Source organism: Phascolarctos cinereus, unplaced genomic scaffold (genome assembly GCF_003287225.1).
Source record: "Phascolarctos cinereus isolate Bilbo 61053 unplaced genomic scaffold, phaCin_HiC Scaffold_1;HRSCAF=81, whole genome shotgun sequence".
Taxonomy (NCBI): Eukaryota; Metazoa; Chordata; class Mammalia; order Diprotodontia; family Phascolarctidae; genus Phascolarctos; species Phascolarctos cinereus.
In genome coordinates, this window is record NW_027555514.1 from 41,256,860 (window position 1) to 41,277,475 (window position 20,616).

At 44.8% G+C, this 20,616-nt stretch overlaps 1 protein-coding gene across 1 annotated transcript in view; it reads left to right on the forward strand.

Annotated features, from left to right (window-relative positions):
* Positions 1 to 20,616, forward strand: part of TMEM108 (transmembrane protein 108) — a 371,053-nt gene that overhangs the window by 344,955 nt on the left and 5,482 nt on the right. The window contains 6 exon segments of the mRNA XM_078151592.1: positions 12,074 to 12,868; positions 12,871 to 13,296; positions 13,299 to 13,415; positions 13,418 to 13,533; positions 13,572 to 14,151; positions 19,266 to 19,420. Coding sequence (XP_078007718.1) covers positions 12,074 to 12,868; positions 12,871 to 13,296; positions 13,299 to 13,415; positions 13,418 to 13,533; positions 13,572 to 14,151; positions 19,266 to 19,420 — 2,189 coding nt within the window.

The following is a 20,616-nucleotide window of genomic DNA, read 5'->3' on the forward strand; positions in this document are numbered from 1 at the left end:
TGTCTGAGATCATGATTACTACCCTTGCTTTTTTTTCCCTAATAAACTCTGCTCTTGAGCTTTATTTTATGTTTGTGTGTATCTCTTATTTCCTATCTCCCCTGACTCCTCTACTTCTACCTACCACCTTGCCCTCTTGTTGCTTCATTTCCCCCCCCACCAGAGATCCTCTCCTTATCCTCTTCCCCACCCCTCTCTTATTCTCTCCCTCACCCTAAAATCCCTCCCTTATCCTCTTCCCCCACCCTATCCCCTATGCCTTTTTTTCTTTCTGAATTTAGAAGACTTTTACGGCCTTCTAGATATATATGTATTGTTCCCTTCTTAACCCATTCCCATTGAGAACAGGGTTCCAGAACTACCAGCCCTCCCCCCCTTCCAATTCCTTTGTGTCAGTTCTTCCTCTTGCACCTCATTTATATAAGATAATTACTCTTTTTACCTTTTCCTAAATGATTTGCTTTTTAGTATCTCATCATACTCAGGTCTACCCCAATCTTTCTTTCTAACTACCTAATTACTAATAACAATCTTAGACACACAGTTTACATTTCCTCATACAAAAAGTAAACAGTGTATCCTTATTGAGTCTCTTGTAATTAGTCTTTGATGTTTACCTTATATTTCTCTTAGCTCTTATAGGTCAAATTTTCCATTGATTTCAGGTCTTTTTGCAACAAAATCCTAAAAGTTGGCAATTTGTTGAATGCCCTTTTTTTTCCATTCAGGATTATGCTTAACTTTGCAGGGTATGATATTTTTGGCTACAGCCCCAATTCTTTTGCCCTTCAATATATAGTGTTCCAAGACTGAGTGTAACTGCTTCTAGGTCTTGTGTGATTCTAATTGTGGTTCCACCATATTTGAATTTTTTTTCCTTGTTACTTATAATATTTTCTCCTTGAGTTGGAGGTTTCAGAATCCAGCTATAGTATTCCTGTAGGTTTTCCTCATAGGATCTCTTTCAGGTGGTGATCAGTGGATTTTTTTCTATTTCTACTTTACTCTCTTGTTCTAACACTTCAGGACAATTTTCTTTAATTATTTCTTGTATTATTATATCAAGATTCTTTATTCGATCATAGATTTCAGGTAGTCTAATTATTCTCATGTTTTCTCTTCTTGATCTGTTCTCCAGGTCAGTTGTTTTTCTTATGAGATATTTCACTTTCTCTTCTATTTTCTCATTCTTTACATTTTGTTTTGTTATTTCTTGGTCTCTTATAACTTCACTGACTTCCCCTTGTCCAATTCTAATTTTCAAGGAATCATTTTCTTCCTTAAGATTCTAGATCTCCTTTTCTAGTTGGTTGATTTTCTTTTCATAATCTTCTTGTTTTTCTTGGATTATTCTTATTTTTTCTATTTTTTCCTCACGTTCTCTCATTTGATTTTTAAAGTCTTTTTTAAGTTCTTCTATGAATTCTTTTTGGGCAGGTGACCTTTTGGCATTACTCTTTGGGGACAGGAGAGGCTTTTTTGCTTCTATACACTCCTCTGAAGATGAACGCCAGTTTTCTCTATTATCTATTCTAGTAACTTTCTGTGGTTAGATTCTTTCTCCTTTGCCTGCTCATTTTTTTTTTAATTTATAGCAGTAATCACATCTGGTCCTGGGGTGTGGGGGATGCAGATCCTCCTTCAGTTTTCCCCTCTAGCCTGGAACCCAAACCAAGAACTCTGCCCACAGCCAGTGGTTTCCCTGCCCTACTGCTTCTGAACTAAGCAGGTGTGTGCTGGTTCCTTCTCACCCAGGGCCACATCTTGGCAGCACAGCTGGGTCTGATGTCCCTTATCAGCAGAGCTTCCTTCAGTCTTCTCCTGCTCAGATACCCAACTCCCCACGCTGTCTGAGAGGTAAAAATTCCTGTGCCTGGGCCAAGGCTACCTCCCAACTCAGCTAACCTTAGTACAGGCAGCTTGTTGTTTCAGCAGAAATAGCCTAGAGGTGTTTACTCTTCACAGGGACCAAACCTTGGTCCTGGGATTTTTCTTCCAATTGTCTCAGGAGGACCCTTGTTCTGCCTCTACTCTTGTTTGTTTTTACCACTCTACATTTGCCCTGAGGGGCTATTTTGTCTTGTTTGGGAGAGAAATCTGGAGAGCTTGAAATTTTCTGACCTATTCAGCCATCTTCCCAGAATTCTCTCAAAGAAAGTATTTTGATACATAGAATTATTCCGAAAACAGTTTTGGCCTCACAAAAGCCCCTAAAAGGGCCTCAAAATTCATACTTTGTTTGAGAGCCACTGGATTCTGCCATACTGTCTCTCTCTCACATGCTTCATGGTCACAAGTCATAGATTTAGGGTTGAAAGGAACCATAGAAACTATCATGCTTCAGTAGTCAATAAATCAATAAACATTTTTTAAGCACCTGTTATGTGCTGGTCACTGAGCTAAGTGCTAGGAATAAAAGTTCATTTTACAAACTGGCTCAGAGAGAAATTAAGTGACTTGCCCAGGGTCACACAGTTGGTAAGTCACAGTGGCAGGTTTTGTCTTTCTGTTTCCCAGTCAGGCACTCTGTCAACTACATTGTCCTGCCTTTTGAAAACGTAATAAACATATGTGCAGTAATAAAAGGTCATAGAAGGGAGAGATCAATGTAGCAGCCACATAGGACTTGCTCCCATGTATGTAGTATCCAATAAAACTACCCATAGAAATTCTAGTACCTTCCTCTATCCACCTCCAGGGGACAGCCAGGAGTTGGGTGAGCATTTAGGTCCCAATGAGCTTCTAAGAGTTGACTCCAAGGTAGAGAAATTATATGCTTTTTACCTTTTTCCTGTCATCCTCCTTCCCTCCTTTTCCAACTCTTTTTCTCCCTTTCTCAGAATGTATAACCTGAGGTATGAAAACATCTATTACAACTGGATGCCCAAACACTGGAGGTACATTTCTGGGACCCACCGCCACAAGTTTCCATTGTATTCATGGCCCCTGGGTTGCTAGCAGACATATTCTCATCCTCTGACTCTCCAAAGCAATTTTCTTTTGCGTGTGTTCAGAAGGCTATCCCCCAGGGACCAGCCCCTATGAAGTCAGTGACCTGATAAAGCAGACGGTTGAACCAGTGATCCCCAGACTATTCCCAAAGGAAGCCTGGGTAGCTGCCCAATTAGCTGTAACCACTCTGAGGGATTCCTTCTGCTCTTTTAACTCAGTGACCCAGAGAGTTACAGCTTAACAACCTCCAGCAGAAGAGACAGGGGCAATTAGTTATTTGTTCCTTCTTAGGAAATGATCCCCAGCTCACACTGAAAATGTATGTACATGTGTTTGCAGGAAAGGTTTCTGAACAAGGAAGACCATGCTCTGAGAAATAGAGATTCTAAATTTGTCATATGATAAAAGTTACTCTCAAAATGGGGCAGCTAGGTGGTGCAGTGGACAGAGTGCCAGGCCTGGAGTCAGGAAGACTCATCTTCCTTAGTTCAAATCCAGCCTCAGACATTTCCTAGCTGTATGACCCTGGGCAAGTCACTTAACCCAATTTGCCTCAGTTTCCTCATCTATGAAATGAACCGGAGAAGGAAATGGAAAACCACTCCAGAATCTTTGCCAAGAAAACCCCAAATGGGGTCACAAAGAGTTAGACACAACTGGAAATAAATGACTGAACCTTCAAAATCCAGAACATCAAAAACAGTGGTAACTGGACCATCATTAGTCCTTTCTTAATCCCCCAGCTGCTAGGACCTTCCTCCTCCTGCCCCTCAATTATTCTGCATTTGATGTATATTTTTTGCATATATTTAATATCTTCTTACTTACCTCCATCTATGCCATATATCTCTATGTATATTTGTTGTCAGTCCAATTAACAATGTGAACTACATGAAGGCAGGAATTGTTTTTGCTTTTTTTTGTATCTGCAGCATTTAGCATTTAGCACAGTACATGGGCACCTAGGAGAGGCTTAACAAATGTTTGTTGGTTAATTGATTAATTAATATTCAGAAATATACCAGTTCCCTCCCCTGATAAAATGTAAACTTAGAGATGGAGGGGGCCTCAGAAGCCCATCTGATCTGTCCCGCTGAAGGCCCTTCTATCTCTGATTCTATGATCTCGGACTAGTAAAACATGCCTTATAACAAAGCATGAGATTACTGATATAGGGGAAGAATTTCTAAACCAAGAGGTTGTTTAGCATTGATATGAGTGACTGAAGGAGAGAGTGGAATGGTCTTTTCTAGGATTTTAAGTGTAAGATACATTTCTAGCTTTGCTGGAGGGTTTTCTTGCCCCAACATTAGGGGAATGGACTGTATGGCCTCTCAGAGTCCTTCACTCAGTGATTAGGTTTGATTCAATGATAGGTCAGACTTGAAGGAAAGTCTAAAGAAGTAACTCTCTTGAATCTTGCATTGAAAAAGGAACCTAACTGAGCAGGGAAGGGGAGTCTGTTTGTGAAAAGAAAAGGGAATGGGCTTGTTGAAAAAGATATGGAGCAGTGCTGAGAGATATAAGAGCATATTTTCTCCTTCCCAAAAGTACTTTGTGTCTGAGTGGATTCATGTAACATGTGAACCTTCCCTCTCCCCAAAGCTTGTATATGTTGAACACTTTGGTGACCAAGGAATTAGAGCAGGAATTCCCAACCCTTGTGTGATACCAGAGAATGGTAGATGGGAAAGCAAGCTGGATCAGGAGGCAGACAACCTAGGTTCAAACCCCAGCTCCACCACATGCTACCTGTGTGACCTCAGGCAAATCACTTAATATCTCTGAGCCTCAGTTTCCTCATCTGTAAAATGGGGGGGTTACTTCATGACCTCTAAGGTATCTACCTGCTCTAAATCTGCAGTCTCTATAATCTACAGAGTACGAAGAAATTATCAAAACAAAATTAATTTTAATTCATTTTCATAAAGAAAACACAAATATTCCCTATAGTACTTTGGAATTGGGGTGGGGGGGGATGGAAGGGAGGTAAGAAGGAGTGTAACAAAAATCAATCAAATCAATAATGTCCAAATTCCAAAAAGGCTGTGAATCATTGGATGAAAAGATAATGGAAGGAACTTTGGAAGGAGAATGGTAGTTGATTTGAGGGAATAGGGTGGTTAATATGTTCATTGAGTGAAAAGGGTTGCCTTTATAGGATATATTTGTATATATAAAATATATAGGATATATGTACACATAGGCTATGTGTGTACATATGTGTATGTGTTTATGTGCATACATATATACACATGCATGTGTATATGTATTATGTATGTGTACATATGTATATGTGTGTATATGTATATATATGTAAATAATGTGCCTTAGAAGAATAAAGGAAAACACAGTGTATTGCTTTTCCAGATGCCACCAATAAGGACAAAAGCCATCATTCCAACAATAGAGATAAACCTGATTTCTCTTCACTTGCCCTTGGGATCATACCAGTGTCTTTACTATGAAACCTGGGGTCTTCTCCCCAAATCCATGTTATTCACCTTCAACGTGCATGACATTCCCAATCTTCATTCTTCCACGGTTTAAAAATCAGCTGTATCTTTCAAGTACATCCAAGTCTGCCATATTGGGCTTTAATACAGTTGTAGTTAGTTGACTGAATTAATTTAGTTTATTTCACCCTACCTATTTTGATTTAGCAACTCCGGAACTCATTATGCCAATTCATGCAAATGGTATGCAAATGGGGGTGTGCCCCCCCCCCAGATCAACTGGGGGAAGTTGGGCAGCCTTCTGTAAGATGCCTTGAATATAGATTTGTATTTATTCCACAAGCCCATATTTAGGGGCCCTGGACACTTTATTTGAGATCCACAGTCTATTCAGTCCTTAGTCTTTTGTACTAAGGATTGTAGGTGAATGCTCAGCTGATTTACATACTGAAGGCTGCCTTGGAGGAAGAGGGCAGGAAAATAGGAGTATAAAATTGTAATAACCTTTTTATGATCCAAATTTTTAGAAAAAGCAACTTTACAATCTGAATGTTATCACCCAAATGAAAAGTGGCTGTACACCAGCTGTGCATCTGTCTCCTTATTATCCTATTTACAACATACTTCCTTTGGAAGTCACAGTCCTTTCTCCATGAAACTGGTCAGTTAAGAGGTATTGATTAAGCACTATGGCCCCTGAACTCAAGAAGCTCATGCCCAAACCGGGCCTGGGCGGAGTGGGGGGGAACAACATATAAATATAAGGTATGTCCAAGACACATCCAGAGAAAGTCATCTTAGAGGGAAAAGTGCTGACAGGTGAGGGTGGGGCTAGAAAAGGCCAGTGAATGATGGTAGGTGGGATGTGCCCAAACACAAAACTATGACCTCTGAAGAACAGTGACCATGGGCTCTGCGCTGAATAGACAATAGCCTGGCATAGTAGATGGATGTTTGAACTTGAGGTCCAGAGATAAAAAAAAAAAAAAGCTAATGTGGCTTAGTCTGCCCCAAGAAGACTCAGTGAACAGGACTGTAGGCCCTCTGCACCCTACCCTGGTCAGATAACACCTGGCATATTGTGTCTAGTTCTGGAGGTCACTGCCAAACCAGAGGAGGAGGGTGAGCAGGGTGGCGGCAGGCCTTGAGATGAGGCCACAATACATAACCAATAGTAGAATTTGCAAGAGTACACATATTATTGGAGACGGCTAGGTGGCTCAGTAGATACAGCACTGGGCCTGGAGTTGGGAAGACCTAAGTTCAGATCCAGTCTCAGATACTTACTAGCTATGTGACCTTGGACAAGTCACTAAATCTCTGTTTGCCTTAATCTACTAGAGAAGGAAATGGCAAACCACTCTAGTATCTTTGACAAGAAAACTGCACTGGGTGGGAGGGGAGCATCTAGGCGGCACAGTGGATAGAGCACCAGCCCTGGAACCAGGAGGACCTGAGTTCAAATCTGGCCTCAGACACTTGACACTTTCTAGCTGTGTGACCTTATGTAAGTCACTTAACCCCATTGCCTAACAAAAACAAGCAAACAAACAAAAAGGAAAAAAAAAAGTGCATGGAAAAGTATGGCCCACAGGTTCATGAAGAGTCAGGCATGACTGAACAATAACAACATGTAAATTATTACAAAGGTTTATTTTCTTTTTTTGTGGGGGGAAGGGAATGTGGGAGGTAGAGAAAATAAATGCTTATGAATTGAAAAAATAAAAATAGATTTTAAAATGAAAAGAAAATAGCTTAAATGTACTAAGAGAGAGGAGAAAGGAAAGAGAAAAAGGAAGGAAAGAAAGAAAAGAAGGAAAAGGAAAGGAAGGAAGGAAGGAAGGAAGGAAGGAAGGAAGGAAGGAAGGAAGGAAGGAAGGAAGGAAGGAAGGAAGGAAGGAAGGAAGGAAGGAAGGAAGGAAGGAAGTTATGTTATATGAGAACTTGGGATGTCTTGCTTGGAGAAAGGGGAGGGGAAAAGATGGGGACATACTTCAGTCTTTTCAAGAATTTGAAGATGTGGTACGGAGAAGAGGGGACCCAAAGAGCAAAAATGAGAGCGGTGGGTAGAAGTCCCAAAGAGGCAATTCAGACTTGAATATAAGGCAAGACTAACCCACAATCAATTACAGCTGTTTCCAAGTGGAATGGGCTGTCCTGAGGCCGCAGAAGGTGAGATGAATCATTATAACTGACACTTAGAAGTCTGCAAGACATTTTCTACACATTGTCTCCTTTGAGCCTCAATACAAGTCCATGAGGAAGGTAGAATAAGGTATACTGGTACGTTGCTGCTAAGTCTTATTATCCTCATTTATAAAATGAGGAAACTGAGGCAGATAAAAGATAAATGACTTGCCCAGTGTCACACAGATAGTAAATGTCACAAGCAGGATATGAATCAGGACTTCCTCACTCCAAGTAAGTGCCCTACCAACTGTGCTACCTAGCTACATATATATGGATAGATAGATGGACAGACAGATAGATAGAAAATACCATGTAAATGTGCATTTTTTTTAAAAAAGATAAAAAGGAACTTTAGTGGTGGTTCAGGCTATATATAAGGGATTCGGTAAGCTGTCTGGTTTAATTTATTTTCATCAATTCAACCTACATAGGAGGAAGACTCTCTCATAGATGAGTAACTTGCATGGTTCATCATGGGTCCATATAGAATCCCTTTCCCTGAAGATATTAAACAGCAGGAGATACTAACACACCTGGGATTGTTAGAGGCATCCTTCCTTGAAAGCAGGGGAATAAACTTAGTAGAAATGCATTTCCACCTTTCAATCCTGTGAGTCTGTGACTACACCTTAGGGCAGGTGGGATATGTCGTTTTCCATTTTTGAAAATGATGCTTTCTATTTGCAACTATGCCCAAAGGGCTATAAAAACTGTGCATACCCTTTTATCCAGCAATACCACTTCTGGGTCTGTATCCCAAAGAGATCATAAAAATGGGAAAAGGACCCACATGTACAAAAATATTTACAAACAGCTCTTTCTGTGGTGGCCAAGAATTGAAATTGAGGGGATGCCCATTAATTGGGGAATGGTTGAATGAGTTGTGGTATATGAATGTAATGGAATACTATTGTTCCATAAGAAATGATGAGCAGGTAGATTTCAGAAAAACCTGGAAAGGTTTACATGAACTGATGCTGAGTGAAGTGAGCAGAACCGGGAGAAGATGGTACACAGTAACAGCAACACTGTGTGATGACCAACTGTGATAGACTTAGCTCTTCTCAGCAATGCAATGATCTAAGACAACTCCAAAAGACTAAAGATGGAAAATGCTGTCCACACCCAGAGTAAGAACTATGGAGTCTGAATGCAGACTGAAGCATACCATTTTCTTTTTCTTTTTTTTTCTTTCTTCTGGTTTTTCCCTTTGGTTCTGATTCTTCTTTACAACATGACTAATGTGGAAATATGTTTAATATGATTGTACATGTATATTCTATGTCAGATTACATGCCGTCTTGGGGAAGGGAGAGGGAAGGAAAGAGGGAATTTTAGAACTCAAAATCTTATAAAAATGAAGGGTGAAAACTAAAAATAAATTAATTATTTTTTTAAAATAAAATTATATTTTCTTTTAAACCATTACAATCATTTCCCAAAATGCTGCACCTTCCTCATCAAAGAAAAATCATCAGATTTGCCCATTAAGGCTGGAAGTATATGCCACATTTCAAATCTGTAGTCCCCTACCTTTACTGAGAGGAAGGTGTGTTATGTCTCTGTTCTCCAAACCAAGGTTGTTCATTGCATTTAACCTCATTTCAGCTGCCTTTCACTGTTGTTTTCATCTGCGTTAATGTAAATCGTTGTGTAGCTTATTTCTGGTCCTGCTTACTTCACTCGTCATCATTTCATACAATTTTCTCATGTTGCTCTGAATTCCTCATACTTGTGAGATGGCACAATCAGTTTTCATTTCATTCACATGCCATATTTTTGTCAGCCCTTCTCCAATTGATGGGAACCCACTTTCTTTCCAGTTTGGGGCTCCTCTAAAGAGTAGATATGATACCTTCCTTTCCATCTTTGACCTACTTGGTGCACACAGCCACTAGCAGGATCATCGGGTGAAAGGGTATGAACAGTGTCATGTCTGACCTCCCAATACTCCCAAGCAAGGATCATTTGGTGTATCTGCCAGCAATGTACAGTCAGTTGAGTTTTCCAAAACTGCTCGCCCAACCTAAATGTCTTTTGTTCTGAAGAGTGAGAAGCATAGCTAGATTCTAGGATGAATTCCCCACTGTCCTTTTTAGTCTGCGTTCTATCTGAAAGCAAGTTATGTTCTCTGTCACTGATGCGAAACCAGGACATTTGTCAAGCCCAGGACCATAAAGAGATCTGGGGTGTAAATGGAGAGGTCGGGACCAAAGGTGCTGAGAATAGAATGTCCTTGCTGGAAATGAGCTGCAGCGGAGGGATGGGAATAATTAAGGAGCGCTTCAGATGTTGGCAACTTTTGTTCTGTGGGGTTATTGTTGCATCCTCTTCTTTCTCCCTTCATTTTTCACATCCTCTTCGCCAAATAGCATCAATCAGTGTTTACTCAGCATCCATGAGGAGCCAGGTCTGTTCTGCCCTCTTCCCAGGTTCCATCCTTCATAAATAATGCAGAATAAACAAGGACAGGCTGGTCACGTTTGGTCTGAATCATGGATGGAAAATTCAGAAGCAATGATTTGGTCAGGGTGGATTAGGGGCAGGAGCAGATAGGAGGCCAGTGTTTGCCCTAACAACACACTACATTACTGTAAGTGGCATAGGAACCAGGACTTCCAAAGAGCCATCCCTGGCCTAGACCAGACAGTGAAGCAGCCCCATGCAAAGTGCTCTGTTTTCAGCAGGTCTCCAAAAGCACACTGCTTTGGCTAAAAGCTCCATCCATATGCTTCCCCAGAAGCTCAGGAGGGATCCTGCCTCTCTCAGTGCTGCTGGTACCTTTATAGGGCACTCCCAGCCTCCTAGGGAACACTACACTAGGGGGAGATGCAGGGCATCTTCTTTGACCAAATGGCTTTTTGGTGCCATGTAGACCAAGGCATTCACAGCTGGAACCAATCGCCGCTGGGAGTAGACATGGATAATCCATTTGCCAGTCCAAAAGGTAGCAGACATTGGACCCTGGGAGTGTCACAAGTCATGCACAGGAGCTGATTGCATTAGAAACCTATAAAAATCACACTATTCCTCTGCTAATTTTCTCTGGGGAGAGCTTCCCTAACCCCTAGAAAGCTTTCTGAATAAGCCTGATTTGTCCACGATGAAAATGGAGGTCCTAAATCAGAGGGAGGAAGAAGCAGGTCCCCAAAGGTGCGACAGGGTGTGAATGTGAAAATTCCTTGGGGGGCTGGTTATATGGTAGTAAGTGGAGTCAGGGAGTGGATGGTACAAGAGAAGACTAGGACAGGTAAAACTCCAGTGCACCAGCAGGTGGTTAATAGGTCAGATACAGGGGGCTGGCTATCCAAGCTGTTCTCCAGCCTCCTAGACTCTCCATGTACCATTCAGTTTTAAGACCATGATCACCACCTTGGTAAGGCAGAGGGAATAAACAGTTACTACTCTGCCTGTTCATCCCTTCTCTCAGTGAGCACACCATCCCTCTTCCCTCATAGCAACACCCCCTGATTCCAGCTGCCTGTCATTCAGTTGAGCATTGGTTACCAAAAGCCCAGGCCCACTGGCAGCCTATTAGAATGAGCTGCTCCTGGATGCAAAGAGGCTTGTTTCTGCTGTATAGACCATCAGAAGAAAGTAGGGAGGGGAGAGAGGGTAGTGAGAGGGAAGTAGTCGTATGTCCAGGAATATAAAACAAGACATCAGCGAAGCTTTGGTTTTTCCTAAGAAAGGAAGAAAAGTGGACGTGAGCACAGCAGCATGGCTTAACTGCTCTTCATTATCAATACACAGCTTCCCTCCCCGTAGGGAAGTGATTGAAATCTGTCCTTTAAACACAACCGAGCAGATACCCCTCTGTGAGGCCCAATGCTGCGGCAGAGGTGCAGAGTGACAATTAGCATCCGAGAGGTTTCCCTTTCTGCTCCCAGGGTTCTTCAAACATCATCCATGAAGCCCAAGGTGGAGCTGGTTCATTGAGGACTCCACACGGACCCCCATCACTTTCCTTTCTGCGTGTCAGTTGTTTGAACTCAGAAAGATCAAGAACCAGTGATGAAGCATGCTACCCACCTCCTGACAGAGAGGGGACAGCATCAAGGTGCAGAATGAAGCCCGCATTTTCAGGAACAGTCCATGCCAGAATTTTCTCCTTGACTATGCATATTTATTACAAGAGTTTCAGTTTTGGGTGGGAAATGATGGGGGTAAGGATAGAATAGCCACACATTAACAAAAAAAAAAAAGGTCATTGAAACCCTTTTTAAAGGCACAAAAAACAAGTAGAAGAAAGACCAAAAAGAATCACAGAAGCAAGACAGCTTTGGAAGCTAGGGTTCAATTTAGTGGATATTTTTAAAGGAAAGAAAACTGTACATAATAGATACCCACAGTTTCATGTACAATCCTCTTTTTTCTCTTCTGTGTGTATAGAAATGCCCATTTTATTTGGTGTTTGTTAAGTTCGGAATAAAAATCATTTTCAAAATAATCATTCTCTTTTCCTCCCTCCCAAGGTGTTCTCTTGATCTTGGCACTGACAGAAGAGCTGGTGTTTGCCACCCAGGAACCATCTCCCAGGGAGTCCCTTCAGAGCCCCCAGATGGACACTACCCCTGTTGTTATGGCGACAGTGCCCCCCAGCTCCACCACTATGGTGGTGACAGCTCCCCAGACCAACGGTCTCCCGCTGACAGATGCTGCCCCGACTACTGTGGCAAAGAAGCCCCCCCATTCCAAGAAACACTCCCTCACAAACACCACTCCTGCTACTGTGGTGACGGCAACCCGCCGCCCACCGCGGCCACCAGGTTCTTCGAGGAAGGCTGCTCGCCCTTTCCCACCTGCAGCTGGCAGTGGTGCCAGCCGGAAGGAGATTCACCGGGCACGCAACCAGAGTGCCCCACACCTGGGGCAGACGCGTCCTCTTGGGAAGATCTTTCAGATTTACAAAGGCAACTTCACAGAGCCCACAGAGCCTGGTTCCCAGAGAGACCCCCATCCCTTGACCCCCAGCTCCAAAACTCCAATTTCTAATCACTCCTCTGATTCTCCAAGGCCCCAGGTCACGGCTGCTACCACAGAGCCTGATGGTGGAGTGTGGGCACCACCTATGGACAAAATGAAAGGCCTCAGGCAGGCAGAACAAGAGAGCAGGCCCTCCCAAAGCAGCCACGGAAGGGAGCCCAATGCCCCAGTCATGGCCACCGAGCTCCCTGAGTTCCCCAAGCTCCCCGCTGATCCAGAAACCACAACAGTGCCTTCTCAGCCCCCGCACAGTGACCTGTCACAGGATGTCCCAAGACTCAGCGACTCTGGCTCACCCCAACCCCAGGAACCAGCGTACCTTTGTTTGCCAGCCCTGGGGTCTCTACAGCCCCAGGGGGCTCTGTCCAGGCTGCCTTTAATGTCAGTGTTTCATCCCCGGTGGTGGGGAGCCCTCAGGGAGCTACTTCTACAACCCAGCAGGCCCTGGCCAGCCCTGATCTGCATCCCAGCAGTGCCCCTTCTACCAGGAGCCCTAAACTGCTGTTCAGTACCCTCGCCTCCGAAAGCCCCACCCTGGTGTCAAGCAGCGCCCTTTCTACTAGGAGCCCTGAGCTACTGTCCAGCACCCTCTCCTCCAGGAACCCCAGTCTACTGTCCAGTAACACTGTCTCTGCTCAGAGCCCAACCCTGCTCCCCAGCAGCAGCTTCCCCTCCAAGAGTTCCACCCTGTTCTCCAGCAGCACCTTCCCCCCAAGAGCCCCACCCTGCTCCCCAGCAGCACCTTCCCCCCCAAGAGCCCCACCCTGCTCCCCAGCATCTCCTTCTCCCCGACTAGCCCCACTTTGCTCCCCAGCAACACCCTGCCCCCAAGAGCCCCACTCTACTCCCCAGCAGCACCTTCCCCCCCAAGAGTCCCACTTTGTTCCCCAGAAGCACCCTCCCCCCCAAGAGTCCCACTTTTCTCCCCAGCAGCACCTTCCCCCCAAGAGCCCCACCCTGCTCCCCAGCAGCACCTTCCCCCCCAAGAGCCCCACCTTGTTCTCCAGGAGCCCCCTCCCCTCCGAGAGCCCCGCCCTGCTTCCCAGCAGCACTCTCCCCCCCAAGAGTCCCACTTTACTCCCCAGTGGCACCCTGTCCCCCAGGAGCCCCACTTTGCTCTATAGCATCACCCTTCCCCCAAGGAGCCCCACTTTGCTCTCCAGCAGCACCCTCCCTTCCAAGAGCCCCAACCTGTTCTCCAGGAGCTCCCTCCCTCCCAGGAGCCCCACCCTGCTCCCCAGCATCCCCCTCCCCCCTAGAAGCCCCACATTCCCCCCCAGGAGTCTCACCCCACTCTCCAGCAGTGCCCTTCCTACTGCTGAGGGGCACATGATCACGCCCACAGTTGCCAGCAGAGTACCCAGCCCCCTGTCTACAGTGGGCTCCACTGCTACAGGGAACTTCCTCAACAGACTGGTCCCTGCAGGAACCTGGAAGCCCGGCATGCCAGGGAACATCTCCCATGTCACCGAGGGGGACAAGCCCCAGCACAGAAGCACCATCTGTCTGAGCAAGATGGACATTGTCTGGGTGATCTTGGCCATCAGTGTGCCCATCTCTTCCTGTTGTAAGTGGAGCTACCTTTCTCCCCTTCCCCCCCCGCCAGCTGCTACCTCCCATAGGTCCCTGTCCCCTCCATGATCCCAACTTACAACTGGACCCAAATGGCACCCCCCCAAAGCAGACTGTGTAAATTCCTGGTCTTTAGACAATTACAGCTAGCACAGCTAGGTGGCGCCATGGTGCATAGAGTGCCAAGCCTGAAGCCAGCAAGACTCATCTTCATGAGTTCAAATCTGGCCTCAGACTCTTACTAGCTATGTGACTCTGGGCAAGTCACTTAACCATGTTTGCCTCAGTTTCCTCATTTTTAAGGTCAGCTGAGAAAGGAAATGGCAAACCACTCAGGTATCTTTGCCGAGAAAACCCCAAATGGGGCCATGGAGACTCAGATGTAACTGAAACAACTCGATAACAACAAAAAACAGTAACAAGGGAAGCAGATTACTCTTGCTCTATCTCCTTATTCTCTAAAAGGGCAAAACGGACTACTTCCTCACAATCCCGCCTCTTTGCAATGGTCCATGAGGCATCCCATTCTGGTTTGGCAGAAAGTTCATCCTGATACCGTGCCCAAATCTGCCACTGTAACTCCTTCACCCTGGCATCTTGGTCCTCATTCTGCTCTCTGGAGCTCCACGGTTTTCAGGGTGACTCTCTTATCCACATGAAAGTCCTTCCACTGTTGGAAGGCAGCCACTTCATCCCTTCCCACCCACCCAACTAGTCTTTTTCTCAGGGTTAAATATCCCCTTTGATCATTTCTCCTGCGCTGATCTCCAGACCTTCTCTGTTTTCCTCTAACCAAACTCTGGTTTATTGTTGGCCTCTCAGATGAGGTACCAAGAAGAGGAAGGTGCCAGGAGGACAGAGATAAGATGAAGGTGATTCCTGCCCTCAGGGAGCTTACGAATGGAGGAAGAAGGGGAGGGACTAAGAGCTACACAATAAGGGAGCATCTGGAAGGAGGCAGTGCTCGAGCCTTGTAGCAGGCTGAGGATCCCAAGGCAGGCAGAGGAGAGTACTCCAGGTGTGGGCAGAGAAGCCAGTGAGGAGACCTGGGATTTCCAGGAGAGTCGAAGGAGGGTTTTTTGTATCAGACACAAGGGAAATTGGGAAAGGTTCAAAAAAGAATCAGGCTGCTAATGTTTGTCCAGTTTTTAAAACCTGATGCTTCAGAAGACTCTGTTTATTTGGTGCTGGGGCTCCCAAGCCAGTGAAAGGGTTAGTGGTGTGCTGGATTTGAACTCAGTGGACATGGGTTCAAATCCTGATTCTGCTCCCCACCACCTGGGTGACCTTGAACAAAGCATTTCCCCTCTGTCAGTTCTTAGCATCCTCATCTGTCTGAGGAGGAGTCTGGAAAATTATTTCAAAGGGCCCTTCCAGGGCTAAATCTCATGATTACTAGCTCCAGTGAGTCAAAATTGGGAGGTGTCCCTTGGAATGTCCAGGAAGCCCACCTTGAAAGTCTGGAGATAGGGCAGTTGTTGATAATAAGAAAAAGAATGCTTCATGTGTATCACCCTTGGCAATTCACAAAGGACTTTCAGGCCTTTCTTTTGACCCTTAAACCAGTCCTCAAAGTAAGCAAGGCAGAGGTTGTTCTCCTGTTGGATAGATGAAGAAGAGACAGAAGGTATGAGCCAAAATCCTATCCACCGGGAGGGGACTCTCCCCTGCTCCTATCTGCTCTTTCACCACATTGCCCCCTCTTGATTCCACCATCATCACCATTACTGTCATTGCACATTGATTGATTGATTGATTGATTGATTGATTGATTGATTGATTGGAGAGCCTAGCTAGCTAAAGTAGAAGCAGTCCAACCTGACAGTGGAGTGCAGGGGTCCCCCTCCACCGGTTTATAAAAGCCAAGGGATGCTTCGTCTCTCAGACTCTTTCAATGGCTGTTGGTGACACCTGTTTTCAGACACGCTAACCCTAAACTCTTGGCTGAGCAGCAGGTGTGGTGGAATCTGCTGCCACCCTCAGGACAGATGCCGCTCACAGCTGATTCTCCAGCCCATTGAGCCCAGGACCTCTTTCCTCTGGTGTTCTCCCTGTGCACAGGCAGGTCTTGGATCAGAATAGCAGGTCCAGTGCCCCACCGTAGAAAGATGGCAAGCCCCTCTGCCTGCCTCTACCTCCCCAGAGGTGATCCCAAGGAATGGAGCTATCCCTAAGAAAGACTCACTCCTTGGAAGAAGCTTCTTATGGGAAAGGTGGATTAGCCACTTGAGAGAACAGAAGCTCCCCAATTTGCTTGTGAGAAGATTCCTTTCCCTCTGAGGGGAGTTTGAGGAGGGGAGTAACTGGATCCGCTATATTCATTATCCCCCGGAGATTAAGAAAAAAACAACAGGGATATATAGATATGGACCGGAGCTGTCACTTCAGTGGCATAAGGATCTACCTTGACCAATGTAGGTCAGCACCTTCCCTGCAACATATAATCTTAGCTGGGGCATCTAGGTGGCGCACTGGCCCTGGAATCAGGAGGACCTGAGTTCAAATCTGGCCTCAAACACTTACTACCTGTATGACCCTGGGCAAGGCACTTAACCATGATTGCCCCCCCAAAAAAAAAACTTATTCTTAGCTGCCTATATACACAATAAAGATGTGTCAGGTGGGACTTGAATTCAGGTCTTCCTGGCTCTGAGGCCACCTCTTACCAACAACTAGCTAGGTCTTCTATCTCCAAAGTTGGTGCTCTTTCCATCCTGCAACTGGGATGCTGGGCTGGGAATCAGGAAACCTGGGTCTGCTTCCAGCTGGGTCACAGTGGTATGTGACTTTGGACACGTCTCCTAGCCTCACCTGTCTGGGCCTCTGAATATCCACTTCTGCAAATTGAAGGGGTCAGTGCTGAGGTTCTGGATTTTGTTTTTCTGAAGGAGGGAGGTCTGTGGAATACAGATCCCACCCCTCGCCTCCTGCCTTTGAGTAAGATGGAAACTGCACATCTGTCCCGTTAACAGGCTTTCTGCCATGATAAAGACCATAGTTCTGTTGAAGCATTAGCTGGAACAGGAAATGGGACCTGGGGTAAATAGAGAGTTTGCTTGCCATAACATCCAAAATACCTCTGATACTCGTTTCCTTGTTTGCCTCTCTCCCAGGCTATAATTCTAATAAATAATTTTAGCCAGAGCTGAGGAAAGGACTTTCTTTCCCATTTTCCGGATATCTCCTCTAACTTTCTAGTTATGATTTGTGCTTTGCCAGCCCAAACTCTCTGAACTACTTAGCCATTATGGGGGTCCTTGGCATCTCTGTAAGCTCAGATTTGAGAAGAAGCCAGATGTACTTTTGAAGCATCCTGGGGGGAAAAAAAGCATTAAAGGAGCAATAAGAAAATTAGAGGTATTTTTATTAGAATCAAAGCAGATCAGAATAGAGGGAAGCCTGCCCTGAGAAATACTGCTGTAGGAAGGTGTGATAAAGAAGTGTCGTCTCTTCTTGTTCATTCATTCATTCATTCATCAAACACTTTTTAAGCACTTTCTCTATGCCAAGATGCCTTCTCTATACCAAAATGTAACAAGATAAATACAGATGAGTAAATACCAAATCAATACAAGCTAATTTCTGAGGGTTGGGAGAGGGGGATCAGGAAAGGCCTCAAATGAGAATTAGCACTTGAGCTAAGCCTTGAATAAAACCAGGGATTCTAAGCAATGGGCATGAGGATGATAGATTTAGAATTGGAAAGGATAGGGACAGCTAGGTGGTGCCATTAGTGCATAGAGCACCAGCTCTGGAGTCAGGAGGACCTGAGTTAAAGTATGGCCTCAGATACTTTTTACCTGTATGACCCTAGGCAAGTTACTTCTCCCTGATTGCCTCAAAAAAAAAAAAAAGAATTTCGGGGAACATTAGAGGTAATCTCTTTGTTTTACAGTTGAGGAAACAGACCCAGAGGGTGCCTTGCCCAATCTTGAACAATCAGTAAATAGCAGAGCCAGAATTCGAACCCAAGTCCTCTGACTCCAGCTCCAACACTATTTTTCACAGACTTTCAAGCCTTCTGATACAAACTATCAGAGCTGCCTTTTCCTCCTTCCCCCTTTACCCAACTAACAACTGCGTATCCTGAAACAGTTTGGGACCTTGACTAGTCACTCGGTTTGCTACAGCCTGGTCAATGCCCTAGGCACTTTATTTCCAGGCGGCCTTGCTACCCTGTGTTCAGCTGTTCCCTATCAAAAAATCCCTTGAGAAATCTTAGGCAGGACATTGAAGAACTCATTAGGACTTCTTGTGGGTCCATAGGATTTTATTTCTCTCTAAGCATCTCCCAGATCTCTTGAAGCAGCTTGGACTCAGAGGTTCTTCCAGTGTAGTTTGGACCAGAGCAGTTAGGTCTCCATGCTTATTCTGATCCAAACCTGCCCCTACCGAAGACTGAGAGCAGAGCTATAAATTAGAATGTGACCATTTGAACCTGTTGGTTCACAAGCATTTTGGGTCATCTTTCCAGCCTCCAGCTCACCTAAGGTACAACTTGGACTATGTTGAGTTTCCCCAATAGGCCTAAATAAGATTTGTTGGAGGGAGGGAGGGGGGACATGCCATGAAAGAAAGACCTGTTCTGAAAAACCGCAACCACAAGCCATATATTTCCAACTGAAACAGCCTGGTTGCACCCCCATCTCTATCCAAGGCAATTGGCCCTACTTAATGATGGCTTGATGAGTCCTGGTTAATTAATATTGGCGAATGATCAATGTCCTGGGACATGTGTCACTGGGCAGGATCACCTCTGTTGGGCTTAGACTGGAGATGCTCATCATTTAGCTCCCAAGCACATGTACAAGGACTCCAAAGGATTTTCTACCAGGATTATCAGGGGCCATCGAGTTAGAAGGGACTTTAGAGGCCGTAAAATCTAACACCTTCGTCTATAAGAGTAGGAAACCAAGGCTGAGGCAGGTAAAGCGATTTGCCCAGAGTTGCACAGCTAGTAAATATTTGAGGCAGGATTTTAACTCAGGTCTTCCTGACTCCAAGTCCAGTGCTGTGTGTATGTACTATGGGGCCACTCAGCTTCCCCTAAGTGAGCTCTTCTAACCGTGACCAGATTCTCACCTTCTGTCTCTCTCTGTGTCTTTATAGCGGTCTTGTTGACAGTGTGCTGCATGAGGAGGAAGAAGAAAACATCAAACCCAGAAAACAACCTGAGTTACTGGAACAATGCTATCACCATGGACTACTTCAATAGGCATGCTGTGGAGCTGCCCAGGGAGATCCAGTCCCTGGAAACTTCTGAGGTACTGGGTCCATCTAGGGGAATGGTGATTCAGGTCTGGTCTTGGGAGTGACTCTGGGACACCTGCAATGTTGCATCACAGCATGGAGGTAAAGGACCTTGAGTTCTCAAAGGCCAGGCCAGCCATGTAAGCAAGTGTTCGTCATCCTCTTCAAGCGAGGTTTTGAGTCACATGGTCGGACATGGCCAACATGCTGGCTCTTTTTTTCTTGATTAAACTTCATTGTTACAAGAGAGGATACTACAAAGGAAGGAGATAAGTGTGAATGATGAGGAAGTGACAATAAGATTTCTTTGTAAAACATTACAACAGGCGTGGGTACAGTGGCAAGAAAAGGAAGGAAGGAAGGAAGGAAGGAAGGAAGGAAGGAAGGAAGGAAGGAAGGAAGGAAGGAAGGAAGGAAGGAAGGAAGGAAGGAAGGAAGGAAGGAAGGAAGGAGGGAAAGAAAAAGAGAGAAAAGGAAGGAAGAAAGAGAAGGAAAAGAAAGAAAAAGGAAGAAAGGAGGGAGGGAAAGAAAAAGAGAGAAAAGGAAGGAAGAAAAGAAAGAGAAGGAAAAGAAAGAAAAAGAAGGAAAGAAGGAAGAGAAAGAAAAAGGGAAAAAGGGAACAAAAAAGATAGAAAGTCTGCCAAGTAATGGCCTCACTGTCATCAGAGGGGCAGCCTAGCTAGGTTCAGAACAGCTTTTCACCAGACAGTTAACTGTTTGGTGATGAAGTTTTTTGACCATCATAACTCATAAAGAGAATGCTAAAAAGACAGGTTTGTGCTAAGGATTGGCAGAGGGAGTATCCTTGCCAATGAAGTCCCACATCCTGCAAGTACAGGCGTGCCTTGGAGATATTATGGGTTCCATTCCAGACCACTGCAATTAAGTGAACATTGCAATAAAGTGAGTCACACAAACTTTTTGATTTCCCAGTGCATATAAAAGTTATGTTTACACTATACTATAGTCTATTAAATGTGCAATAGTATTATGCCTTTAAAAAATGGACATGCCTTAATTTTAAAATACTTTACTGCTAAAAAAAAATGCTAGCCACATCTTGCCTTGATGTTGATGGCTACTCGCTGATCAGGGTGGTGGTGGCTAACGGTTGGAGTGGCGGCTGTGGCAATTTCTTAAAATAAGACTCAGAAGTTTGCAGCATGGATTGACCCTTTCACTTGAACATTTAGAGGCCATTGTCAGGTCA